Consider the following 18,384-nt stretch of genomic DNA (forward strand, 5'->3'; position numbering starts at 1 on the left):
GAGTATCTGAGTTCCTCCCTTGCTTGTTTGGGACAGTTCCTCAGAGCTATCCGAGAGGCTGCCCCTACGGACTATAATCCTTAGAAACGTCCCTGAGTAAAGCATAATTCTCAGCTTTTAGGTTGAGCTTTTTTTTGCCCCTAGAGTTTTACCCCCTAAAGTAGGAAAACCGTATTTTTCTCCAGGAACTCATATTATTTCTGTATGAGTTCCTTTTCATCACAGTATGTATGACAATACAACTGTCAGTTTTTCCAAACAAGGACGCCCAAAGATTCTATCAAAAACTGTAGAGTTTCCAATGCTTTGTGGGAAATTTCAGTGAATAAGCGTTTCAATTTTAATAATAGAACTTGAGAGAGAAACACATCCTTTGTTAATACAAAGGGTTTTAAAAAGTAGAAGCAAGCCTGGTTCTTCCTGGGTCATTAACTCAAATGGAAATTTGTTAGAAACCAGACACTAAAGGTTTGGAGCTTCTGGTAAAATTGTAAGAACCGGAACACTGAGATTATACATAAAAGTTGGGGAATATTCAGTTTTTCTAAATAAATCTTTATTCTGTAAGCTTATCTTTATACTAAGAAACTTTAAGCCACTTGTGAAATGTGCCCTCATTGAACACGAAGGGTACATTGCTTTCATTCCTAATAACAATCAGGAAGAATTAGTACAACTGTCAAACAACTTAAAGATTAGGGGAAGCAAAAGGGTTGAGAGATTGTATTCTATTAAAGCTGTAAGCACAAAGAAACAGAACAGGACTTTTCTCTATCAAAGTTAACTATTATCACTTCTTCACACTTGGGGTACTTTTCCTATTTGATTTGGGAGAAAAATTCAAACACACATAGGCAGCACAATAAAAGGTTACATTTTAAAACCAAATCTAAGCTTGTCTTTATGACCAGCCAGAACCACCAAATAACAGAGCAGTCAGCTATTCTGTTTATACAAGTTATTCCCAACTGCTGGTTCAGCAAAAAAAACTTTCATAAATCCACAGCAAAAATCGCTTCTCAGCCTTTTGGCTAAGATCAAGTGTAGTATAAATCCACAGCAAAAAGAGGCATTATTTATCATATCCTTACTGAATAATACAGAACACATTATACACGTACGTTTCCACTTATTGTAGAACCTGTTCTTTCTTGAGAATGATTCACCCCTTTCCCCCATCTTTTCTGCTTGATTTTAAAACGCCCTTTATTTCATCAAACGATGGTGACAATGACCGGAAATTTGGGACAGGCAACTTCTTCTGGGAACTGAAAATCTAAGGATCTTAGACTTACTAGATTACTTATTCTTTTTAACATATATTGATGACTTAAGCAAAAAAGTGATCAAGAATTTAATCAGATGGAATTTAATGGAAAGCTCTCTGATCCCAAATGCAAAGAAAAGTAATACAAACTTTATTGGAATTTATCACACTGCCAACAGAAATAAAAACACAGGCCAGTCATGAGAGTTATAATCCTTTATGAATGATAACACAATCATTTTCACACATGTCACATACTGGAAAAGTGTAAAACTACTGGGGGAAGGAGTCAGCTAGGAGTTCAAGCTTTACTTTCCCATTTCTGTTAACTACAAAATCTACAGTCCAAAATACGAGTAGAATTCAAACCTTTACATGCTTTTATTTTCCTCCAGAAACTGCTCTACAGAGAGAGCAGTTTTCTTCAGAAACTGACAGCTGTCAAGAGGGTCAGTGACGATCTGGGTTATACTGTTTCAACTCTGGACAAACAGTATCACTACACACCACTCTTCCCTCTTTTTTTTTTTACTGACTTGGGAGGGAGGGAGAAGGATATATAATTATGCATCTTAATTAGAGTCCTATTTTCAAAGGGAAACCCTGAAAAGAGAACATTAGGTCCTGTACTATATTGGTATGTATATTTGATACTCTACATATTAAATATATATTATATATTTATATATAAATATAAACTAACTATATATTTAACTATATATTAAATGCTTCAGTAAAACTCACAGAAGAAACCAAAGAATGAAATTATCAAGTGGCAGATTTAAACGCTAGGTGTTTCAATAATGCTACTACTGTCAAGAAACAAAAATATCAGAATCAGCCATCAGAATTCTTATTACATCTATTTTTTAAACTGTCATACATCCATTTTTAAATTGGTTTTTTAAATATTACCTATGTGCATAAATAACTTTGCAAATATGTCTTTAAATATTTTTATTTCCATTTAAAACAAATAATCATAAATAAAATCTACTATATATATGCATAAAGAGCAGTAAAAAGATAACATTTGTTCAACACCCACCAATGTGGCAAACACTGAAATGGATGATTTATTTACATATCCTCATTTAATCCTCACAAATAAGTAAGAATTATTTTCCCTGTTTTCAGATTAGAAAAAGTGATGCTCAGAGACTTTGGGCACTAGTAATTGGAAGACATGGGATTCAAAGTCAGGCCTGTTTTGACTCCAAGACCCATGTACATTCCCTGGAACTATTACTTCTTGACAACTGCACTTCAGTCATGTTTAAGTCTTTGCACCCATGGACTGTAGCCCATCAGTCTTTCTCTGTCCATGGGATTCCCCCAGCCAAAGTACTGGAGATCTGGATTGCCACATCCTCCTCCAGGGGATATTTCTGACCCAGGGATGGAACCCACCTCTCTTAAGTCTCCCGCACTGGCAGGTAGGTACTTAACCACTAGCACCACTGGGAAGCCAATCTTAATATTAAAGACTTTGATATCTTTCTTCATTCAGATCAACAGCAACTTTTGTATCAAGAAACTCCTTGAATTTAATCATGTTATTTTATGAATAAAATAGCTAGAGCTGATATAGTTTTACTAAAAATGGAGTAAAGATAAATGATTATGAAAATTATTTACTTTTTAATTTACAATATATCTTTAACTGATTAGATACAAAATAATCATCTCATGTAATTTTTAAAATGACTCAATGGGGTAAGAAGCTCAAAGGAGGAAACTCGGATACAGAGATTAAGTAATTTGCCAAAAGTCCCATAGCTCATGTGTGGCAGAGCATTTATAGCCTGGTAGTTCAACTCTGAACCTCTTATCCACTGCACAGTACTGGCTTCATAGATGGAACTGAAACCTAGGACATCCCTTTAAAATTAATCTTACTTTAATAGTCTATATGTTCTTGTGTTTCAATTTTCTGAAAGCCTGTATATACAGACACACAAATCCTTTATGTACTAAAATGTACACAAAGCAATAAGATTGCTCCCAGTTTTTATAAAATCAGGAAAAAAATAAATAAATGGCCAAGTTTTAAGACCACGGATGAAATTTAATTTCATCTGGATCTTAAACTAATGTTGAACATGAGGATGAGAGAATTTACTACTTTAATTTCTCTTTAAGTCCACAATTAGGAGTTGAGTTTTAAGTAAACATTGATATAATAAAAGCTATACATTATGAACCTTCATTTAAAAACCACACACGAAGCAGAAATCTCAACAAATCAAATTTTTATCTTGGTGAGTTAGAAAACAAAAGAAACCACAACATTAAACCTCTAAAATGCAGAAGATGGTTCTTGCAGCATGCAAGTACAGGGACCAGAAGAAAAGCTACAGAGATTAACGATATCCCCACAAGCAGACATGGATATCTGTTACCCAAGCCTACAAAGAAAAGGCAACATCTGACAAAACAATAGTGAATAGGCTTTGTAAAGCTTTCCAACTTTGATGCATAAATAATTGGGAGAAAAAATGAATTCCTTGCCCTAAAAGGTTTAAATCCTTTCACTTCAAATATGTTTTGCTGTAGGAGGAAAATATTTACATTGTCAGTTCCCATGAACTGCTATCAAAAACTGCAAAAAGGATGCCTGAACCTCCAACAGTCAAAGGATCATTGGAACAAAATAAACACCTATGGCCTATGTCTAATCAACTACAAGTCCCACCATAAAGATATTTGTTTCTAAGTGCTCAGATGCTCTCATGTAGAGGTTGTGTGAATTTGGACCCAATGCTCCACTCCTGTTTTCCTTTACTGGTTGAACCCTCTGCTTAAAACAAGACCACTCTGACCTTGTATTTGTGTATAAGCACGATCTGAAAATCCTTTTCTTAAGTGGGTGGTTTCCAAACACAAAGCATATCCCTAAGCAATAGCCTATAAATATATATAAGAATAGAAGTCTTAGCTTCAGGCCATTTTCCATTGTTTCAATCTGCAACATAAATGGTTACAAAGAAGACCCATAAAGCTAAACATAAAAGAAAAACCAACCAGAAAAGGACTTCTAAGAGAGACTGAAGTACCTGAGTATCCTTGGTAGGTTCTGCGTCAAAGCTGGCACTCCGGTAGAAATAGAAAAGTGCACAAGCAGCAAAACGGAGAGAGACACTAAGATAGCAGAATTAATGACCACCGCCCCGCCAACAAAGCCAAACACAAACAGCAGCATGCATCCAGGACTCATGGCGCTGTGCTGGCATGGTGAAACACCCGAACCAGGAGGCCTACACAGGGGCCAGAGGGGTATCTTTGTAGTGAGGATCTGTCATTCAGCTGCTGCCACAAAAACAATGCCATCAGCAGCAGCTTTCCACTCCATCCTGCTGCAGCTCCGAAGCGCTGACGTCATCCTGCTCTCACCGCCTCATAACCATAGAGCTGCTGCTCCTAGCATTTATGCAGCAATCCAGAGCAGAGGCCAGCCTATTAACTATTTTCCTCCCCACTAAGAGGCCTGGCTTAGCTCATTGGCTACGATGCTTGGAGATCTACATAATTTATTCACACTCCTACATCAAACAGAAGTCTGGCTAACCCTTTCAAACATGTCTCTCTGTAGCAAAAAGGACTTTTAAACCAATTATACAGGAGAAATGAAAAATTTACAGCATTCTGACAAATAAAAATTTTAAACCTACTACAATCTTTGTCAAGTATCAGAAAACAATGGCTATCAATATACCTTTTCATTAGTGAAAGTTGTTTTGTTTTTCTACGCTACCCCCTCCTATAACATTCCAACTACAGCAGGGAGAAAGCTAACTATTGTCTGAGGATTAAAGAACAGAAAGAAACAGAAACAGGTTATTTTATTTTCCTTTTTCCCAAGGTAAAAATGTATTAAAAAAAGCTTACCTAATTCTACTATGAGCTGTGGATTCTAGCTGATCACTCCCTGAGATCTGATGAAGTTTTGTTCTTTCTAAGTGTTCCATATAATTATGGATCATCTATTTTGAAGAAACAAAAGAATACACAAAATTTTTTAAGACTAATACCTGGAAAAAAAGTATAACATTTTAACAAAGGAAACCTTTTAATATAAATTTCTTATTTATTAGACTACCCATGTTCCATATTAAAGAATATTAAGGATGAAATTTTATTTTATTCTCAAAGGGATATGCAAATGCTTACATTTAAGGATGCTAGAGTCTGAAAAATAACCAACATTTTGCTTAACATAGCAAAAAAATTTTCTTACAATATGTAATGCTATTAAATAATTCTTACATGAATAACACAAATTAGATATAGACATTGGGAAGGAACTGACAAGAGATTATTGATTAAAGGGGACAGATGGCACTTGAGAAATCCATTGCTAAAGTGGGAAACAACAAAGAAATTAACTTGAAGCTTGAGTAAAGATAATTTTCAATTTAATACCAAGATATTTATTTATTTTTACTACAGATTTAGTTCAAAGAATGCTAAAATATTCTCTCCTATGTTAGACTGCTAACTTACTGGAATCATTACTTAATATAATCATATAAAAATGGCAGCAAACTGAAGCAAATGAAAAACCAGAACACATTAACTCTTTAACAAGGAACCGTAAGACGCAAGCTAAATATGGCAGTGAAAACTTCAAGAATATCAAGCATAAAACCTGTCAAGAAATTCTACAGTCTGATTTGATTCTTTTTTTTTTTTGGCTGCACTGGGTCTTAGTTTTAGCATGTGGAGTCTAGTTCCCTGACAAGAGATGGAATTCAGGCCCGCTGCATTGGGAGCATGGAGTCTTAGTCACTGGACCAACCAAGTCCCTGATTTGATTCTTGATATAGTTCCACTTTTAAGAGACCCAAACCTGGTATTAAAACATGTCAGTTCAGTTCAGTTCAGTCGGTCAGTTGTGTCCGACAAAGTCTTTGCAACCCCATGAACCGCAGCATGTCAGCCTTCCCTGTCCATCACCAACCCCCGGATTCCACCCAAACCCATGTCCACCGAGTTGGTGATGCCATCCAACCATCTCATCCTCTGTCATCCCCTTCTCCTCCTGCCTTCAATCTTTCCCAGCATCAGGGTCTTTTCCAATGAGTCAGTTCTTTGCATCACGTGGTCAAAGTATTGGAGCTTCAGCTTCAGCATCAGTCCTTCCAATGAATATTCAGGACTGATTTCCTTTAGGACTGAAATGGTTTGATCTCCCTGCTGTCCAAGGGACTCTTAAGAGTCTTCTCCAACACCACAATTGAAAAGCATCAATTCTTCAGCGTTCAGCTTTCTCTATGGTCCAACCCTCACATCCATACATGACTACTGGAAAAAACACAGCTTTGACTGGATGGACCTTTGTGGGGAAAGTAATGTCTCTGCTTTTTCATATGCTGCCTAGGTTTGTCACAGCTTTTTTTCCAAGGAGCAAGCATCTTTTATTTTCATGGCTGCAGTTAACATTCACAATGATTTTGGAGACCAAGAAAAGAAAGTCTGCCACTGTTTCCATTGTTTCTCTATTTGCCATGACATGATGAATCCAGATGCCATGATCTTAGTTTTTAGAATGTTGGTTTTAAGGCAGCTTTTTACTCATCCTCCTCTTTCACTTTCATCAGTTCCTCTTCACTTTCTGCCGTAAGGGTGGTGTCATCTGCTTAACTGAGGTTGTTGATATTTCTTCCAGAAATCTTGACTCCAACCTGTGCTTCATCCAGTCTGGCATTTCTCATGATGTATTCTGCATATAAGTTAAATAAGCAGGGTGACAATATAAAGCCTTGACAAATGCCTTTCCAAATCTGGAACCAGTCCATTGTTCCATGTCTAGTTCTAACTGCTGCTTCTTGATCTGCATACAGGTTTCTCAGGAGGCAGGTAAGGTGGTCTGGTGGTATTCCCATTTCTTGAAGAATTTTCCATAGTTTGTTGTGATCAATACAAAGACTTTAGCATAGTCAATGAAGCAGAAATAGATCCTTTTCTGGAATTCTCTTGCTTTTTCTATGATCCAATGGATACTGGCAATTTGATATCTGGTTCCTCTGCCTTTTCTAAATACAGTTTAAACATTTGGAAGTTCTCAGATCACATAGTTTTGAAGCTTAGCTTGGAGAATTTTGAGCAGTACTTTGCTAGCATGTGAGATGAGTGCAATTGTGTGGTAGCTTGAACATTTTGAACATTTAGTTTGAACACTGCCTTTCTTTGGGAACAGAATGAAAACTGACCTTTTCTAGTGGTGGCCACTGCTGAGTTTTCCAAATTGGCTGGCATATTGAGTACAGTACTTTTATAGCATCATCTTTTAGGATTTGAAATAGCTCAACTGGAATTCCATCATCTCCACTAGCTTTGTTCACAGTGATGCTTCCTAAAGCCCACTTGACTTCACACTCCAGGATGCCTGGCTCTAGGTGAGTGAGCACACCATCATGGTTGGTTATCTGAGTCATGAAGATCTATTTTGTATAGTTCTTCTGTGTATTCTTGTCACATCGTCTTAGTATCTTCTGCTTCTGTTAGGTCCATACCATTTCTGCCCTTTATTGTGTCCATCTTTGCATGAAATGTTCCCTTAGTATCTCTAATTTTCTTGAAGAGATCTCTAGTCTTTCCCATTCTATTGTTTTCCTCTATTTCTTTGCATTGATCACTTAGGAAAGCTTTCTTATCTCCCCTTGCTATTCTTTGGAACTCTCCATTCAAACGGGTATATCTTTCCTTTTCTCCTTTGCCTTTTGCTTCTCTTCTTTTCTCAGCTATTTGTAAGGCCTCCTCAGACAACAATTTTGCCTTTTTCTTGGGGATGGTCTTGATTGATCACTGCTTCCTGTACAATGTTACAAACATCCATCCATAATTCTTCTGGCACTCTATCAAATCTAATCCCTTGAATCTATTTGTCACTTCCACTGTACAATCATAAGGGATTTGATTTAGGTCATACCTGAAAGATCTAGTGGTTTTCCCTACTTTCTTCAATTTAGGTCTGAATTTTACTATAAGGAGTTCATGATCTGAGCCACAGTCAGCTCCCGGTCTTGTTTTTGCTGACTGTAAAGAGCCTCTCCATCTTTGGCTGCAAAGAATATAATTAATCTGATTTCAGTATTGACCATCTGGTGATGTCTATGTTTAGAGTCATCTTTTGTATTGTTGCAAGAGGGTATTTGCTATGATCGGTGCATTCTCTTGGCAAAACTCTGTGTTAGCCTTTGCCCTGCTTCATTTTGTACTCCAAGGCCAAACTTGCCTGTTACTCCAGGTATCTCTAGACTTCCTACTTATGCATTTCAGTCCCCAGTGATGAAAAGGACATCTTTTTTTGGTGTTAGTTCTAGGTCTTGTAGGTCTTCGTAGAACCATTCAGCTTCAACTTCTTCAGCGTTACTGGTCAGGGTATAGACTTGGATTACCGTATTACTGAATGGTTTGCCTTGGAAACAAACAGAATATTCTGTCATTTTTGAGACTGCACCCAAGTACTGTATTTTGGCTATGTATTTGGCTATGTATTATTGACTATGAGAGCTACTCCATTTCTTCTAAGGGATTCTTGCCCACAGTAGTAGATATAATGGTCATCTGAATGAATTTCGCCCATTCTGGCCCATGTTAGTTCACTGATTCCTAAAATGTCGATGTTCACTCTTGCCATCTCCTGTTTGAGCACTTCCAATTTACCTTGATTCACGGACCTAACATTCCAGGTTCCTATGCAATATTGTTCTGTACAGCATCAGATTTTACTTCCATCACCAGTCACATCCACAACTGGGTTTTGTTTTTGCTTTGGCTCAGACTCTTCAATATTTCTGGAGCTATTTCTCCAGAAATAGCTCTCTTCAGTAGCATAGTAAGCACCTACCGACCTGGGAAGTACATCTCCCAGTGTCCTATCGTTTTGCCTTTTCATATTGTTCACACTGCGGCTATTGTGACTAGTACTGCTATAAACACAGGAGTGCATGTATCTTTTTGAATTACAGTTTTATCTGAATATATTCCCAGAAGTGGGATTGCTGGATCATATGATAATTTTATTTTTAGTTTTCGAGGAAACTCCATACTATTTTCCACAGTGGCTAAACCAACTTACATTCCCACAATTTAAAGAAATGTAAATATCAAGAATAGGCAAGAAAAGGAGAATATTCCTAGAATTTTAAAATTACAGCATGGAATAGCTTTGTAAGTTGCTAAACTTTAGCTGCATGAAGATAGGTTTCAACTTCAAATAACTTAAAATATGCATTGTAGCAATATTAAAAGGATAGCTACTGAAAGAAAATTTATTTTTTGTTTTTTTTTTTTGAAGGAAAATTTAAACAAGTTTTAAAAATTTATTTTTAAGAAGTATGGTTTTGTCAGGAGTTCCCTGATGGTCTAGTGGTTAGGATTCCATGTTTTCACTGTTGTGGCCTGAATTTAATCCCTGGTTGAGGAACTAAGTGAGATCCCACAAGCTGCACAGTGTAGCCAAATAAATAATAAGTATTTGTGAAATTTACACTTGGTATGGAAGCATATATAAAAATTAAGACATATATAAATCAATTTGAAAGCGTTTTTTTACTTCAGATAAACAAGAAGTCTGATATATTGATTAAGATGGGTAATGCCATCAAATCAAATATAAAAGAATCAACCAGGCTGTTCCCCAAGTTAAAATTAGCCCAAATAAGAAGTGTATCAGGCAAAGAAAAATGAATATATAATCACACAGATATGTATATGAAAGCATTTTTAAAAGCTTTTAAATTTACATAATTTGTTTAAATATTTTCTCTTTTCCAACAGTTCTGCAGAAATACAATTTTTGTGTTTGTGTCAGTAAGGCAGAAATGCTGAGCTGCTTCCTTCTAGTATCAGGAAAAACTTCAAGTGAGGAAGAAATTTAAATGAGACTAGCATAACAAAGTGATGGTCAGACCAAAAATATCAATTTAAATTTTCAAAAGATTTTAGAAAATCTAAATTGAATTCTTTAATAATGGAAAGTAACCATATGAATTTGAGTCATTCAAATGAAGACTCTAAGTTCCCTTAGGGATTGAAATGAATAGAAATCTCTCCTAAATTGCTTCTATAATAATCTATTTTTCAATATAGAAAAATAAAAAGGTTAAATAAAATGCAAAGATACAGAACTGGTTCTACCCCAAATAGGTTGTTCTACAGATTGACTCCTGTCTTAAATAAATTAAAAAATTTTTAATTTAGATGTTGAATTCCAAACCAATTCCCAATCAAAAAAGTGATCCCAAGTAACTGGAGATACAGTATCCTAACATTCCAAAATGGTCTACATAATGAAACTGGTTTTAACCCAATTAAACTAGCACTTAATAGGACAAAGGAACAAAAACAAAATGGCTGCTAATACTTATTGATCACCATCTACAAATCAGCTAATCCATGTAGAGCTATTGTTTCAATTAATCCTCACAATAATAATATGACTTTCTAGATTAACTCCATTTTAAGGAGGTTAAAATAACTTGTCCAATTTGACCAGCTAGTTAATGATTAACTGTGTTCTGTCAGTAGCTAGTTGGCTTTGCGGCCAGAACTCAGATCCATCTGACTCAGTCATCAGAGCAGTTAAGCATTATCAGACTCGTGGTATATCTAGGTGCTGTTTCAGTCAATTCTGGAGGCAGGCAGTAAGCTCGCTGTCCTTTTTTCCTCACACCCACAAGAAAATCCCACATTCTAAGGCATCGCCTGATGTCTGAAGTATATTCTATATAAGCACTATGTTCTATATAAGCACAAAAAAGTAGATAAAATAAATCATACATAAAAATTTAAATTGTAATTACAGGGCTTCACAGAGTAGCTCTGCTTTTTATTAAAAACAAAACAAAACCAACTGAGTATTGGGCAATGAATGCTGCAAGGTAGAAAAGAGAGGTACAAAAGTAAAACAGAATATATTTTATATAATCTATTTTGGGTCCACTAGACCCATCACTCCTGATCTCAGAACTGCAACTCTCAATTTTCTCAGGTATGCATATTAATTCACACATATTCAGGAGTCAATTCAGCAACAAGTTGCTGAAGGCATGGAGAAGGATCCCAAGCACGTTGTTTAGAACATCTCAATTCCCCTCCCGCCTAGAGAAATCTTCTCAGCAGAGGCTGATTTAGCTGTGGCTAAAACTGAAATGCAAGACAACAGTTATTAGAAAAACAAGGCAAAAAGAGAGATTTTGGAGACAAATAGCATGAATCCTTTTAATTCTGTTGGCCTTTAATCTTTCCATATGCAGTTCAGTAAGTATATCCACAAGGCCACAATTCTTAAAATGGTTGAGACACCATGAAACAAAGAGACAGAAAATTTTCTAGTGCATTTAACATCCATGTGTTTCATAACTTAAAAGCACTGAAAATTCAGGAAAAGGGAATCAGAGAGACCTAGATTCAAATCCAGTCACATACTAGCATAGCATTTGGGACAAATCACTCCATATTATCTTTTAAGTTTCAGTTTGTAAAATGGCGGTGGGTGATAAAGAGTTTGCTCAGAGGATAAGATGAGAATACATTTAAATACTCCCTGGAGTAAGACAAGGGTTGAAGTTTTTGGTGATTAATGGGTATGTATATTTCCTCCACTGTCCTTTTAAGCAAATTCAATAATGTGTATATAATTTTGAATTTGATTAGAGAGCAGTTATTCATATTACGAAACAAGCCCGAGATTTTCCTTAAGCAGCAAACATGTTTGATAAAAGTGCTGTCTTTTTTGTGTACCTATAAAAAAGGTTACTGAGTTAGAAGTAACAGTGGAAAGATTAAACCCTTCAGACTTCCTTTCTCTGAAGGTTTTCAAAATTACCTTCAAAGGACCTAGTTCTTCAGCATTGGATAGCAATTTATAATTGCTAATTGAATGGTATTTCTAGTACAGATGTATAAACACACAAACACATTTTAAAGAAGCCATATCTGTGTCATATAAACATTCCTCGAGGCAGAGCAAACTACAGAGAGCCTATCACAGGACAGAAGCTGCTTATGACTGAAGGAGGGGATCCTGTGAAAATGCTACATGTAAGATTTGTCACAGTTATTAGACAGGCCCAACTCTCTGCCTTGGTATTTAAGATTTTCCTGAGATCCTTCTTTTTTTCTTTTAGACTGTTCTTCTCTGAAAGAATAGAAATATAAAAAATACGTACATATATGAGAGAAAATATGAAATTTCACTTTACAATGACTTTTTCAAGACAGTATATATTTTAGACATATTTCAATTTAACAATTCTCAATTATTACAAAGGTTAATGAAAATCTTCAATAAAAAAACAACATAATTCATTATTCATCACTATCAATTATTTATGGCACATAAACCTATTCCTCCAAACATATTTGTAATTATCAGCATTGATAAGAACTACCAGTACAGGGCACTGTTAGGGCATGAAATGAATGGTGTGAAAAGAACAAACAATAAACCTTTAACAACCAATTGTTTTTTAACAGTCTTAATATGTACCAAATATCATCTTATTAAAATGTGGTTATTTTTTCATACTGAAAAGGCTGTTGTTTGTTGTAAGTTGTTTCTGTTTTCCCAGAGCTCTATGGTTCCAGCCCTCTGTGGCCAATCTTTTTCCTTTACCACTCAAATTCCGTGACACTTCATGCTTGGTACATGGCTATGTTAGCTAAAACAGTAATAAACCTCACATGCCAGGAAGAAATTCCAACAAGGAGTGGAAGGTGTTAAAAGAACATTACTCTCAAAAACAAATGAAACTGATGGCAGTGGGGTTTTATATAACTTAACAGCAACAATATAGGTCCCTCCCGGAGGCAGGATAAGAGATGACCCCTAATACTAAAAGGAAAATGGAGGCTAAAGACTGTAACCATCTGTATCATGGGAAAGATTGGACTAGAAAGAGAGCAATTATATTTTTCATGTAACAGTGCATGTGTCTATGAAAATTCTGTTTAAGTATGTGAACCCCAGTTCACAATTTTCACATGAAGGAAACAGAAAGAAACAAAGGCAACACAGGAAAGGCTGACAGAGAATCATAAAAAGGAGTTTAAAAAAACCCTCAAGTACATTTTCTAACTTGCTTTGAAGAGATTATGTGCTAGAGATGTTAATCTAAAACACTGAAACTTCATGCAGAAAACCTGTTTTAGAGTCATTTTAAGACATTATAATTTGTTTGCTATTTGTTATGAGCTTAATTCAAATTAAGTACTTTATACTGTATTAAAAATGTATAGACTCTGACCAACAATTTAACAATGCAGTATTTCCCAACAGGTATCAAAATAAGTTATAAACTTATCAATTCTCTCATATTAGTATCATGTATACTTTTTAATATGTACGAGTTTTTACTCAACCAGTCAAAAACATAATTATTGGAAATGCCTTAATAATTACATTATTCATAGCATGAAAAGTTAACTCTAGATAAAAGACATTAAAGTCAGCATTTGGTAACTAAGTGAATGCTACATGAAATTCAAAGTCTTCGCGAATAATAACCCCCAAGGATAATACTGGCTGATTTTCAAAGAAAAATTAAAACATATTTTCTAGCATTAATTTCTTTATCTTAATGTTAGTATGGTAAGAACCAACCTAGAAACCCACCTCAGTGTGTCTCTGATGCAAGGCATTATATTCTTTCTTCAGTTCCGCTTCTCTTTCTTCAAGTCTGCTAACTGAAATTAAGATACATACACTTAATCAAAACCAAATAAAAAATTTACTTGAAAATTCTATCTTTAAAACTTGGAATGGGTTATCCATAATCCTTGGACACTTCAAGCCTCGTTACTCCATATGAAATTCTTCACAAGGCTAGTGACCTTGCTTCATGTCCTTAATACAATTTTTGAAGAGGGAATAAACAGAATATTTTTAAAAAGACTAAATATCTTACTGCTTCTCCCAATATGCTTATGTAATAAACATCCTTATCTAAGTAGGTTTTTAACATGATACAGAATTACCTCTTTGAAAAAGATTATACAAATCTCCTCACAGAAGTCTTAACCTGAGCCTAACCCCAAACCACTGAATAGTATTCCGCCTCTTTTTCACCACTGAGCAGTATGTGAAATGTTACTATTTGTATCAGCACTTTAAGTTCAGATCTTAATTTCAGGGGCTCACCTTCTTGTATTTAGCTCCCTCTGCTGACGGAGTTTGTGAGTGGCACTAAGTTGGGACAGCACAACTTTGATATTTTAAAAATAAAATTTAGGTCCCAAGATTACAGTGTCAGGACAGGATTTCAGAGAAAAGAATGGTATCAGGGAGAAATGATTCTGAGAGAAAATGGAACCTAAGCAGGACCAGGAAGAAATTACAGTACTCAAGACAGATAGTAATGGGACTATAGCAGGCAAGTACTACAACCACAGAGAAGGGAACACAACACCGTGGAACCGGCGAGCCAGAGGAGAGACTGGCCAGTCTGGAGGAGCTCAGGCTGATTAAGGAGCAGTGGGAGACAGTCGGCTGGTGGGAAGTAAAGCTGGTGCTAAAGGAGTTTGTCAAGATACTCACGTTAGTCTGTTTGAAAGCATGAGTATAGGTGGAAACGTTCTCTTGGTATAAGGGTCAGCCGGCTACAAACATGCAAGATGGTTTATAAGAGACAGCTGGTGACTGCATCAGCTGGCTCTAAGAGTTAACTACTATGAACTGTAACAGCATATACATAAATGTTTTTATATGCCTAATATTAACATGCCAGACACCACATAACACATAACTTGTGCTGACTAGTAAACTCATGTTTTTTTATTTGTGTAGCTCTACTGTTCACCTTTATTTGAGTACCTTGAAAATATCCCATGAATTAGGAAAAGTGTAGCTCTGACTTTCAATTTGTTTTTAATCAAGCCTATGTGTTGGCTCATTAAATTTGCAACAATAAGTACACACACTACAGTAGCCATAGAGTCACACTTTATCGGGTCAGGGAAGGCCTGAGGACGTGAGCTGTCCATCTCACCTTGTGGCTGAAAGCAACAAAAAGTAAATCTGTAAGGCAGCTGTTCTGTGATAACACAACAGATACTGAAGCCATAAAAAATTTTAGTGCAGCTTCTGTGATTTTTCTTTAAAAACAAGAAATCCAACCAAATGTAGATATTGTATTTAGTAACAATTTCAATATAAACATTTTCTACTATTTTTTGTCAATTAACTTGTTCTAAAAGCATAATCTTAAAACTGATTGAACCCTAAGTGTTTTTAACTGCTATCTATATGAATCAAAATTTTCCTCAAATTGTGCAACCAAAACAAAAAACTGGAGACTGAGGCTAAAATAAAATTGCAAAGAATAGCAAGGAGAGATAAGAAAGCCTTCCTCAACAATCAATGCAAAGAAACAGAGGAGAACAATAGAATGGGAAAGACTAGAGAAAGACTTCAAGAAAATCAGAGATACCGGGAACATTTCATGCAAAGATGAGCACAATAAAGGACAGAAATGGTATGGACCTGACAAACAAAAAAAGATCTTCATGACCCAGATAAACACGATCATGTGATCACTCACCTAGAGCCAGAAATCCTAGAGGGCAAAGTCAAGCGGGCATAGGAAGCATCACCACAACAAAGCTAGTGGAGGTGATGGAATTCCAGCTGAGCTATTTCAAATCCTAAAAGATGATGCTGTGAAAGTGCTGCACTCGATATGCCAGCAAATTTGGAAAACTCGGCAGTGGCCACAGGATGGAAAAGGTCAGTTTTCATTCCAATCTCAAAGAAAGGCATGCCAAAGAATGTTCAAACTACCGCACAACTGCACTCATCTCACACGCTAGCAAAGTAATGCTCAAAATTCTCCAAGCCAGGCTTCAACAGTACAAGAACTGTGAACTTTCAGATGTTTAAGCTGGATTTAGAAAAAGGCAGAGGAATCAGAGATCTGCTGGACCATCAAAAAAGCAAGAGAGTTCCAGAAAAACATTTACTTTTGCTTTATTGACTACACCAAAGCCTCTGATTGTGTGGATCACAATAAACTGTAGAAAATTCTTCAAGAGATGGGAATACCAGACCACCTGACCTGCCTTCCGAGATATCTGTCTGCAGGTCAAGAAGCAACAGTTAGAACTGGACATGGAACAACAGACTGGTTCCAAAGAGGAAAAGGAGTACGTCAAGACTATATATTGTCACCCTGCTTATTGAACTTCTATGCAGAGTACATCATGCGAAATGCCAGGCCGGATGAAACACAAGCTGGAATCAAGATTGCCGGGAAAAGAAAAGAAAGAAAGTGAAGTCACTCAGTCATGTCCAAATCTTTACAACACTATGGACTGTAACCTACCGGGCTTCTCTGTCCATGGGATTTTCCAGGCAAGAGTACTAGAGTGGATTGCCATTTCCTCCTCCAGGGGATCTTCCCGACCTAGGGATCGAACTCGGGTCTCCCACATTGTAGGCAGACACTTTACCATCACCAGGCAAGTCCAGGAGAAATATCGATAACCTCAGATACACAGATGACACCACCATTATGGCAGAAAGCAAAGAAGAACTAAAGAGCCTCTTGATGAAAGCGAAAGAGGAGAGTGAAAGAGTTGGCTTAAAACTTAACATTCAGAAAACTAAGATCATGGCATCCAGTCCCATCACTTCATGGCAAATAGATGGGGAAAGAGTGGAAAGAGTGACAGACTTTATTTCTGGGGGGTCTAAAATCACTGCAGATGGTGACTGCAGCCATGAAATTAAAAGACACTTGCTCCTTGGAAGAAAAGTTATGACAAACCTAGACAGCATATAAAAAAGCAGAGACATTATTTTACCAACAAAGGTCCATCCAGTCAAAGCTATGGTTTTTCCATTAGTCATGTATGGATGTAAGAGTTGGACTATAAAGAAAGCTGAGCGCCGAAGAATTGATGCTTTTGAACTGTGGTGATGAGGAAGACTCTTGAGACTCCCTTGGACATCAAGGAGATTCAACCAGTCCATCCTAAAGGAAATCAGTCCTGAAAATTCATTGGAAGGACTGATGCTGAAACTGAAACTCCGATACTTTGGCCACATGATGCAAAGAACTGACTCACTGGAAAAGACCCTGATCCTGGGAAAGATTGAAGACAGGAGGAGAAGGGGACGACAGAGGATGAGATGGTTGAATGGCATCACTGACACAAGGGACACGAGTTGGAGTAGGCTCCAGGAGTTTGTGATGGACAGGGAAGCCTGGTGTGCTGCAGTCCATGGGGTCGCAAAGAGTCAGACACGACTGAGCAACTGAACTGAAATGATCATCCATAACCCTCATTTCAAATTTGTGCACAACAGTAGTGCCTCATTTTCATCAACTAGCTTTGTATAAGTTCATAAATAAATTTATATCAATCGCCATCACTAACAGTCAGAAATACACAGTACTTGTCATGTACCATGCACTGTCCTAGGTACTTTATATTAAAAACCTAACTTGACCCTGACATTAACTTTATGATGAAACTTCATTACATTTCATTTTAGGGATAAGAAAACTGAAGTAAATGGTTAAGTAACTTGCCCAAATTCACAAAACTAGTAAATGGCAGAATTACAACTCCTAATGGATGAGACTAGGTCCAGAATCTTCCTTTATTTATCATGGCATTCTGCCTCTCAAGAAGTACTTCTTTTAATTTGCTTTATATATTGGAACCTACTTAAAATTTTCACTTTGGGGGGAAAAAACTATAGACAGTGCTTCTTTATTACTTGAAACAAAAAACTCTCTCTTCTGGAAAGAACCTAATCACAGGTACTATAATTCAAAAGTATCAAACTGCCATGTAAAATATGTACCCAAATTAATTAATCATGATTGATAAAATACATATCAAAACCAAAATGTGGTAATGCCCTGGTAGTCCAGTGCTTAGGACTATGCACTCTCACTGTCAAGGGCCTGAGTTTGAACCCTGGTCAGGGAACAAAGATCCCACAAGCCCGGCAACACAGCCAAAAATAAATAACTAAATAACACTAAAATGCAAAACCACTATATACCTGTCAGAAGAGCTAAAATAAAAAGTGTTGGTAAGGAACAAGTTCTGGTAAGAAGCTTTCATACAGGGACTTCCCTGGTGGTCCGGTGGTTGGGATT

The 18,384-nt window shown here is 36.5% G+C and overlaps 1 protein-coding gene and 1 pseudogene across 3 annotated transcripts in view; one reads left to right on the top strand and one right to left on the bottom strand.

Annotated features, from left to right (window-relative positions):
• Positions 1-18,384, bottom strand: part of SPAG9 (sperm associated antigen 9) — a 153,843-nt gene that overhangs the window by 76,305 nt on the left and 59,154 nt on the right. For all 3 annotated transcript variants that reach the window (XM_065911018.1, XM_065911017.1, XM_065911016.1), the window contains exons 3-4: positions 13,890-13,960; positions 5,156-5,250 (exon numbers count right to left, since the gene is read on the bottom strand). In XM_065911018.1, coding sequence (XP_065767090.1) covers positions 5,156-5,250; positions 13,890-13,960 — 166 coding nt within the window. The remainder of the gene's footprint in view (positions 1-5,155; positions 5,251-13,889; positions 13,961-18,384) is intronic.
• On the top strand, positions 1,012-1,171 carry LOC136150495 (U2 spliceosomal RNA; annotated as a pseudogene).

Source organism: Muntiacus reevesi, chromosome 18 (genome assembly GCF_963930625.1).
Source record: "Muntiacus reevesi chromosome 18, mMunRee1.1, whole genome shotgun sequence".
Classification (NCBI taxonomy): Eukaryota; Metazoa; Chordata; class Mammalia; order Artiodactyla; family Cervidae; genus Muntiacus; species Muntiacus reevesi.